Genomic DNA, 8,969 nt, shown 5'->3' on the forward strand with positions numbered 1-8,969 from the left:
ACACTCACACACCCCCACCTCCGCGGGAGGGAAGGAACGGCGGGCGGCGGCGGCGGCGGCGCGTGCGCCCGCGCCTGCGCCGGGGCCGGGAGAAGACAGCGCGTGGGGCGGTTGGGGCTAGCGGCTGGCGGCGCGAGTGCGCGCCCGGCGGCGGCACCGATCTGGACCTTCCTCGGAGGGAAGACGCGTCCCCCCCCCACCAGGCGGAGCGGGCAGAGGCCCTGGCTTGTGCGCTGCTGCCTACTCCATCCACTTTGAATTGTTTTTATTTAGACGACAAGGGAGCAAAACTAAATTTGATCGCATACTCCGGTCCTTTTCAGTGGTCAAGGTCCCCAACCCAGGGCACCTGCCCCAACTGTCTGCCGGAGACGCACACGCCGGGCTCGCTCGAGTGCATCCCTATATTCTAGGGGAATCATTCCTTCGCTGGATCCGCTCCAGCCCAGAGCCTCGCCCTACTCCTGAACCCTCTCTACAGAGGTCACTGAACAGGGGCGCCAGCCGGGTGACACGGGCGGGACTCTTTTCAAGGCGGAAGAATACTAAAGTCCCGAGGATGGCAACTTTTACAAGAAGGGGAAAGTCCCCTCTTACGTTGGGCCCATCGGGCTTTTCTTTTTTTCCCCCCCCCATAAAACTTTTGCTAAGTACTTGTGTGCGTTCAGCTCACTAGCCGCCCCGGGGGCTGGGCTGGGGCGGGAGGCGGGGACGGCAGGCCGGTGAGGCCGGCGGGAGTAAATGAGTCACTCGGGACCCTCGCCGCCGCCGCCGAGGGGCTCGGCGGCTTCCGGTCCCTCGGAGGAGGGGCGCCAGGGTTTGAAGCCCCTCCTGGTGTTAAGGACCGAGTTCGCTGCGTCTCTGGAGGCCTGTTGGGTTCCCTGATGTCCACACCCCCCCCCCAAACCCTGGCTCCCCCACGCCCCCCGAGCCCAGGTTCTTCGACAGCCGCGTGGCTGAGTCACGGGCGGGGCTGCGCTGGGGCACGTGGCGGCGCTCTACGCCCGCCATCCCCTGACCTCTGGCCGGCGCGGCGCGCCTCCCCGCCCCGGGTGGAAAAGTCCCAGAGGGAGCGGCAGGACATAAGGGGGGCGGGGGAAGGGACGGGACAGGGACGCGACGGCAGGTGGGGACCCTAGGGTGGAGGCGAGGAGGGCGACCCCGAGGGGGAGGGCCGGCGACGACGACGGGGAGGAGCGCTGGAGAGCCGGCCGCCCAGTGAGTCACCCGCTGCAGCGCCGGCGGGTGGGTGAGAAGCCAAGGCGCCCTGGGACACGAGCCGGCCGGCCGGCCGGCCGGCCTGCCAGGCTTCCACGGAGCGCGGGACAGACCCCACTCACGCCCGAGACCCGCTCAGTGGAGGAGAGTTACCGAGTGCAGAGACTCACGTCCTGCAGTGCTGCCGATGGGTGGACAGAGCGGCCGCCAGTGTCATCCCCTTCTAGAGTCCATTCATGGTTTCCCCCCCAACCCCACTCGTGATAGAACACCATTCTGTGATAGGCAAGGCTTGAGCTCTGAAGCGCGAACAGTCGGTCGGTGGGGGAAAAGACTCCTGACCACTAGTCTTCACGCTGGGCCCTAAGTGCTGCCCCAGCACTATCTGCCGGGCGCCGAGCCAGTCGGTGCTCAGGGCCCGTCTATATTCGTCTCCTGGCCTCTCTCCTCGCCCTTCGCTGGCCAAGAAGGGTAGGGTTGGTGGAGTGGTGCCGAAGTGGCCGTTATGAGGACCCTGAGAAGTGAAAGCGCTCGCCTTCTATGGCGGAGGGGTGTCAACTTTAGACCTCAGAGCTTGCTCAGCATCACTGATTCCTTCCCCCAACTGTGTGGCCTGCACTGCCTGCCTCCAAGTGAGTGGAGCACGTGTGCATGTCAGTCTTGCAGCCCCTTTTCCAGGCCCCCTCCCCAGCCTGCAGGGCTCAGATTACCCCTGGCCTTTCCTAAAGGGCACCGGTTCCTCTTTAACCTTTGCAAAAGGGGAATGTAAGGTTAAGGAGGGGAGAGAGAGAGAGACCCTCCTATCAGCAGCCCCCCTCTCCTGCTCCCTCCAAGAGTGGACTTCAAAGTAGAGTCTTTTATTTGGGGGGCAGAAAGAACAAGTATGGGGTAGTCATTAACTTTTGAGAAAAGGGGTACCCAGGCCAGAGGCTTCTGCTTGAGGCTCTAGTGGGCATTTGGCTGTCAGCCTGGTGTGGAGGGGAGGAGGATGGAATGAGAGAGGCGGGGCTGGCTGGGGGACAGGGTGGCTTGGAGATAAATGCCCAGCCTGAGAAGGGGTGAGCTGACACTGTCCCAGCTGCCACCTAGACGAGGAGCTTCATTCAAAGTCCCAGGGAAGCTGTCACAGGTTTGCTAGAACTTCAGTTCCTGGTGTGCAGGTGTGGGGTGGTGCTGGAAAAAGTGAGGGAAGTTTTGGCTTTTTTCTTCCTAGGACTAGGGGGCTCGAAAGAGAGTGGTCAGGTTGGGGCAAGCAGGATTGAGGCAAATACTTGAATACTGACAGAGGAAAAGAGACTCTGAGGAATGGGGAAGTAGATAAAGTAGACAGAATTAAGCCAGGCAGAGAATTGGGGGTCTAGGAGGATTTGGGAATGGGACGATGAGAACCAGATAGGATTTGAGGGCTTGAAGATGCAGCAAGCAGGTACTTAATCAGAAAAGTGGAAGAAGAAGGCATAAGCTTGGTGGAGTATTAGGGAGTGGTTTCATCTGGGGTTATAAAGTCGTGAGCCCTTGATTTTCAGGATGGGAGGGTGGAACAAGAGCTGTTCCGAGTGGGGGAGGGTGGGGGAGGGGGCCGGCCGGCCTGCCTGCCTCTTTGGTCTATGACCTTTTTGTGGGGTATTTTTAGCTCCAGCACCTGCCTTCTTGGGGTGGAGAAGACTCTTAAAAGGGCAAGGGATTTCTAGTTCCTTAAGGGATCAACTGTCCACACTTGCTCACTCTCATCTTTTGTGGTGCAGTCATGGCCATGCAAAAAATCTTTGCCCGAGAAATCCTGGACTCCAGGGGCAACCCCACAGTGGAGGTGGACCTGCACACCGCCAAGGGTAATATAGGCCCGTTGAATTGGTTTGCCTCAGAAAACCTCCATCTCACCTGCTCCTTCTCAAGGGTTCTATACTACATCCTGTCCTGTGTCAGAGGTTCCTTTCCCCAGACTCCTTCACAGGCCCTCTCCTCCTCCTGGCTCTAAAGCTGGGGGGGGGGGGGGCGCAGGAGTTTCTCTGTATTTTCTCCTGTCCCTGGGTCCAGGGAGGTGCCCCCAGGCCCTTGTGAACGGGCTCCCTCTGATCTGCCAGTTCCTCCTGCCCAGGTCGATTCCGAGCAGCTGTGCCCAGCGGAGCTTCCACGGGTATCTATGAAGCGCTGGAACTAAGAGATGGAGACAAATCCCGCTATCTGGGGAAAGGTGAGCAAAGACTAACCCAGGACAGAGTAGAGGGCCCAAACCCAAAGCCAAGGACCCCATAAGGAAGAGGCTTAATCCCCTCAGAAAACTGAACCCGTTCTCTGGCCTCCAGGAGTGCTGAAGGCTGTGGAGCACATCAACAAGACCCTAGGCCCTGCACTGCTGGAGAAGGCAAGTTGGAGGAGCTGGCTGCCCCCCATCTTCCACCTGTGACCCTGTGACCCCTGCCTCCCCCAGGCAGCCCCACTCCCAATATTTTCACCTGTCCTTCATCCTGCACATTACCTGGCTCCTGAGAAATCCAACCTCTGCCTCTTCCAGAAACTAAGTGTTGTGGATCAAGAAAAAGTTGACAAATTTATGATTGAGCTGGACGGGACAGAGAATAAGTGTGAGTGAGGCGCCAGAGATGGGCAGAGTGTGGCATGGCATGGCATGCGGCAAGGGTGGACGAGAGGCCAAGGACAGCTGGCTGGGTGGTTCCTGTGGCCCATCTTGGGGCACACCGAAGCTGGATAGCCCTTTATTCATTCCACAGGCATTTCCTGATGCCTGTCTCCTGCCAGGCCTGGCTGGCAGGAGACAACATGCGAAAAACTGTTGGCCCAGGGAGGAGGGGGTGAACTCCCAGAAGTCTGCAGGCCAGGAAAGAGATGAGTTAATGAAACCTTAATGTCCAGTGGTTTAGGAAGCTTCTTCCTGGGGTGAACGGAGGGAATGTTCAAGGAATTAACCACAAAACCTGCAAGAGCTGTCATCCTTCTCCCTGTTTGCCTCCCTCTAGCCAAGTTTGGGGCCAATGCCATCCTGGGTGTGTCCTTGGCTGTGTGTAAGGCGGGAGCAGCTGAGAAAGGGGTCCCTCTCTACCGACACATCGCAGATCTTGCAGGGAATCCTGATCTCGTACTTCCTGTGCCTGTGAGTGTGGCTGTCCCTTCTAAATCCCTGTGACAGCTGCCCTTTCCCAGCCAGGAATGTGAGTAGCCCCCTAGAAAATCTACCTTGCAGATCCTGCTCCAAAGAAGCATTTCCTGAAATGAAATCTCTCTGGTGCTGTGCTCCCGCCCTCCCTCCTCCCCACAATCTAACGCTAAGCCTCTTGATGTTTCCTTCCCTGGCCAGGCCCCTTAGTCCCTTCACATTCCAGGCTCAGGCTGCTTCCTCAGACCTCATTCCATCTTTGTAGTCCATTCCCCCAGTCAGATTCGAAAGCATCCTCAGGGCGAGGATCTCAGTATTTCTGTGTACCTTCTGAGTCCGTATAAAGTCACTGCCCTCTTAGTAGTAACTCTGAGTTTTGTCGGGTGAAGAGAAAGCCCTGAGTGTATGAAGTCCTGGGTGAATGTGTATGTTGACATGAACCAGCCTTGTCAAAGACCCCAGAGCCTCAGACCCAGGAGGAATGGCAGTCTTCCTTGGTGACCAGGTGCAAGTGTTGATAGTGTGTACGTAATATGTCCACCATAACTCCCTCCCCCTTGGATGTTTACGGTCTGAAGACCACTCCCCTACAGAGACTGCCCTTACTGAGATCCCCTAACCCTGTCCCGTGGGTCCAGTTGTATACTATAAACCCCACCTCCTTGTCTATACTTATTCAATAACCCTGCTTCTCTGTTCAACTCTATATAATAAATATGCTGAGCTTATATAATAAACACATTGAGCATCTAGAGTACTGAGGTTTTTCCATCAGAGAGCTCAGTCTGTCCATTGCGCAGCTTTTCTGTCTGTGTGTCCATTCCCCAGCTTTCCTGTCAGTCTGTCCATTGCCCAGCTTTCCTGTGAGTCTGTCCATTGCCCAGCTTTCCTGTGAGTCTGTCCATTGCCCAGCTTTTCTGTCTGTGTGTCCATTGCCCAGCTTTCCTGTGAGTCTGTCCATTGCCCAGCTTTCCTGTGAGTCTGTCCATTGCCCAGCTTTTCTGTCTGTGTGTCCATTGCCCAGCTTTCCTGTGAGTCTGTCCATTGTGCAGCTTTCCTGTGAGTCTGTCCATTGCCCAGCTTTCCTGTGAGTCTGTCCATTGCCCAGCTTTCCTGTCAGTCTGTCCATTGCCCAGCTTTTCTGTGTGTCCATCGTCTGTCTTCTCTTCATTCCCTTGCTGCCCCAGTTGCTTCCATCCTTAGAGCCTTGCATGGCCTGGGTAGAACTTAACGTCACCATTTATTGTTATTCACTAGGAAGATTGTGTTAAGAGCATGGATGGTGGTGGTGCATGCCTGTAATCCCAGCACTTGGGAGGCAGAGGCAGGCCGATCTCTGTGAGTTCGAAGCCAGCCTGGCCTACAAAGCAAGTTCCAGGGCAGCCAGACCTGTTACACAGAGAAACCCTGTCTCGGAAAAAAAAAAAAAAAAAAAAGAGCCTGGGCTCTAGAGACATCTGCTGGGTTCAGCCCCGGGCCTGGCCTGTTTTCTAGTTGTGTGATCTTAGGCAAGTTATTTAACCTCTGTGCCTCAGTTTCCTCGTCCGTAAAGAAGAAATTAGTAAGAGTGTGTAGTTAATAGAGATGTTTGAGAGTGAAACAAGCTAGTTTATTTAGAATGCCATAAAATTATTCTGTTACACATCAGGCATGTACTAAGCACTTTATCTTCATTTTCTCCTAATTTTCAGAAGAGTCTACAGTGAAGTAGGCATTGTAACCACTTTGTAGAAATGAGGGAAAGGCCCTGAGTACAGTTATGCATCCTAAACCACTCAGCTAGTAAGCAGGGAATCCAGCTCCCACCTCCAGTTCCCTCTCACCTTTGACCCCCCACCACCCAGTTCTGAGCACTGTCTCCTGTCTCAGGCCTTCAACGTGATCAACGGGGGCTCTCACGCTGGAAACAAGCTGGCTATGCAGGAGTTCATGATCCTCCCAGTGGGAGCCAGCTCCTTCAAAGAAGCCATGCGCATTGGTGCCGAGGTCTACCACCACCTCAAGGGGGTCATCAAGGCCAAGTATGGGAAGGACGCCACCAATGTGGGGGACGAGGGCGGCTTTGCACCCAACATCCTGGAGAACAACGAGGGTCAGTGGGAACATCCTGGGGCAGAGACCCCCCGGGTCCCTGTGAGGTGGGGAGGAAGAGAGACTGCAGATGCAGGGGACATTGGAGTCTCAGGTTATTTCTTGCTCCTCTCCTAGCCCTGGAGCTGCTAAAGACAGCCATTCAGGCAGCTGGTTACCCAGACAAGGTGGTAATTGGCATGGATGTGGCAGCATCTGAATTCTATCGCAATGGGAAGTATGACCTGGACTTCAAGTCACCCGACGATCCTGCACGGCACATCAGTGGGGAGAAGCTTGGGGAGCTGTACAAGAACTTCATCAAGAACTATCCCGGTGAGGTCTCCATGTGCTTCTTTCCTGCCCTGACTTCTGCAGTTGCCCGACATGGGTGTCAGTTACTTGGCTTTGCCACAATCCCAGCCCTTTCCAACCTTAGCTCCACTGCCGCTTCCATTTAGCTCCTGCTTCTTGTCACCCCTCCATCAGGCCCCTGTCTCTAACCCCGACTCTGCTCTCACATCCCTACCAGTGGTCTCCATTGAAGACCCCTTTGACCAGGATGACTGGGCCACATGGACCTCATTCCTCTCTGGAGTGGACATCCAGATTGTGGGAGATGACCTTACAGTCACCAACCCCAAGAGGATCGCTCAGGCTGTTGAGAAGAAGGCCTGCAATTGCCTGCTACTGAAGGTCAACCAGATTGGCTCAGTGACAGAATCCATCCAGGCGTGAGTGTCTCCTGACTCAGGCTCAGAGTGGCCACCCTCAGCTGCAGCTCAACCCACTGCTCGTGTTCTCGCCATACACGTCTACCCTTCCCTGGGAACCTGACCCACCCAAGCACTCTTAACCCCAAGGCTATGACTAACCCTTGGCTTGTCCCCAAGACCTTTGCCACTGTGGCTCTGCCATGTCCCTTTACCCCCTCTCACACTGTGCTCTTCTACCATCTTCTGACCACCCTAATCCAAGATCAGAAATCTCTCCTCTCCTGCTTCCCAGAGAACTTAGGCACTACATCCCCTGCAGTGCCCACTGCCCAAAACAAAGAGAAAGCTCTGGCTTGCCTGTCCCTGGCTTTCTTACTGAGGAGGTCACATAAGGCCTCACCAAATGTCCTTCCCACACAGCTGCAAACTGGCACAGTCTAATGGCTGGGGGGTGATGGTGAGCCACCGCTCTGGGGAGACGGAAGACACTTTCATTGCTGACCTCGTGGTGGGACTCTGCACAGGACAGGTACTCAGGGCTTCCCTCTACCGAGGATCTGAGTTTCTTTTGATCACCTTGGTGTCAACCTGAGTTGGATACCACTACAGCCTGCTCCTTTGGGGCCCAAACCAACCTCTCCAAATCCCTTTCCCACCTCAGATCAAGACTGGTGCCCCATGTCGTTCAGAGCGTTTGGCCAAATACAACCAGCTTATGAGGTACAGTGGGTACAGAAGCCTGTGGGGAGAGGAAGGTGCTCCTGGGCTAGAAGGGAGCAGCTCTGATTTTTGTATTATAGGATTGAGGAGGCTCTTGGAGACAAAGCTGTCTTCGCTGGACGAAAGTTCCGTAATCCAAAGGCCAAATGAGAAGCTGGAGGCTCCGGGACACCAAAGAACAGACACGGGCCTTCAAGCCCTTCTCCCTGAAATAAACACTGCTAAACAAGACCACGGTGTGCTCCTTGGAAGGAAGGAGGGAAAGGCTGATTAGCTAGCTGGGAAGGACAGGCAGTGGACAGGCGGCAGGAGGAAGAGGCAGAGAATGACATGTAACAGGCTGTGACAAGGAAGTGAGGAATTGGAAAGTTCGGTGGATGTAAAAGAGAAATTCACACTTTGGAATGAAGCTAGAAAAAGCAAATTCTGTATGTGAAAAGGAGCTGGAGCGGTGTCTATGGAGTGAGAGACAGCGATTGAGTGGGCAGAAGTGGATGGAGAGAGACTGAGGGTCCTGATGCTCCCAGCAGGAGAGGGGTCTGGAGCAGGATGCAGCCAGACTGAGTGCTTTGTGAGGATAAATGATAATGAGATCATTTACCACTTCAGTGGAGCTTGTGAGGATCTGGAAGTGTTCACAATACTTGATGTTATTGCCCTACATAAGCCTTGAAACAGTCCTATCAGACATACACCATTCTTGTCCCATTTTCACACACAAGGAAACCAAGACACGAAGAGTTAAATATTCCTTATTCAACACAGCAGAGTTAGCAACTGGTAGGGCCAGGACACAAAGCCAGGCCATTTGGCTTCAGCCTTAAAATACTATATCTTAGCTGGGCGTGGTAGCTCACATCTATAATCTCAGGCCTTGGGAGACAGAGAAGGGATAACAAATTTCAAGGCAGCTTGGACTATGTAATAAGACCCTGTCTCAAAACTCCAAGCGTAGGGGGCTGGAGAGATGGCTCAGTGGTTAAGGGCACATGTTGCTCTTACAAGCACCAGGGTTCAGCTCCCAGCACTGACCTGGTGGCTCACAACTACCAGTAGCTCCAGTTCTAGAGGCTCCAGTGCCCTCTTCCGACCTCCACAGGCACCAGGCATGCACATGTGCACACCCTTAC

General features: G+C 54.9%; 1 protein-coding gene across 2 annotated transcripts; it reads left to right on the forward strand.

Annotated features, from left to right (window-relative positions):
* Nucleotides 1-1,297: 1,297 nt before the first annotated feature.
* Eno3 (enolase 3) lies at nt 1,298-8,070 on the forward strand. Of its 2 annotated transcripts, none has more exons than XM_059271080.1 (12): nt 1,298-1,850; nt 2,964-3,050; nt 3,317-3,412; nt 3,525-3,583; nt 3,734-3,803; nt 4,197-4,330; nt 6,203-6,425; nt 6,542-6,739; nt 6,936-7,137; nt 7,540-7,648; nt 7,781-7,839; nt 7,920-8,070. In XM_059271080.1, the coding sequence occupies exons 1-12, from the start codon at nt 1,724-1,726 to the stop codon at nt 7,987-7,989; spliced, it is 1,434 nt and encodes a 477-aa protein (XP_059127063.1). In that variant the 5' UTR covers nt 1,298-1,723; the 3' UTR covers nt 7,990-8,070. The 2 variants fall into 2 exon arrangements, with proteins under 2 accessions (XP_059127063.1, XP_059127064.1); XM_059271081.1 differs by lacking the exon at nt 1,298-1,850 and adding an exon at nt 2,243-2,347.
* Nucleotides 8,071-8,969: the final 899 nt, after the last annotated feature.

The sequence above is a fragment of the Peromyscus eremicus genome, chromosome 8a (assembly GCF_949786415.1).
Source record: "Peromyscus eremicus chromosome 8a, PerEre_H2_v1, whole genome shotgun sequence".
In the NCBI taxonomy this organism is placed as follows: Eukaryota; Metazoa; Chordata; class Mammalia; order Rodentia; family Cricetidae; genus Peromyscus; species Peromyscus eremicus.

Excerpts from the sequence above, each read along its gene's own strand:
- Eno3 (XM_059271080.1), top strand. The coding sequence starts at position 1,724 with ATGAGGACCCTGAGAAGTGAAAGCGCTCGCCTTCTATGGCGGAGGGGT. Across the intron at positions 3,051-3,316 it reads GGACCTGCACACCGCCAAGG|GTCGATTCCGAGCAGCTGTG; the intron begins GTAATATAGGCC and ends CCTCCTGCCCAG. Across the intron at positions 3,584-3,733 it reads GCCCTGCACTGCTGGAGAAG|AAACTAAGTGTTGTGGATCA; the intron begins GCAAGTTGGAGG and ends TGCCTCTTCCAG.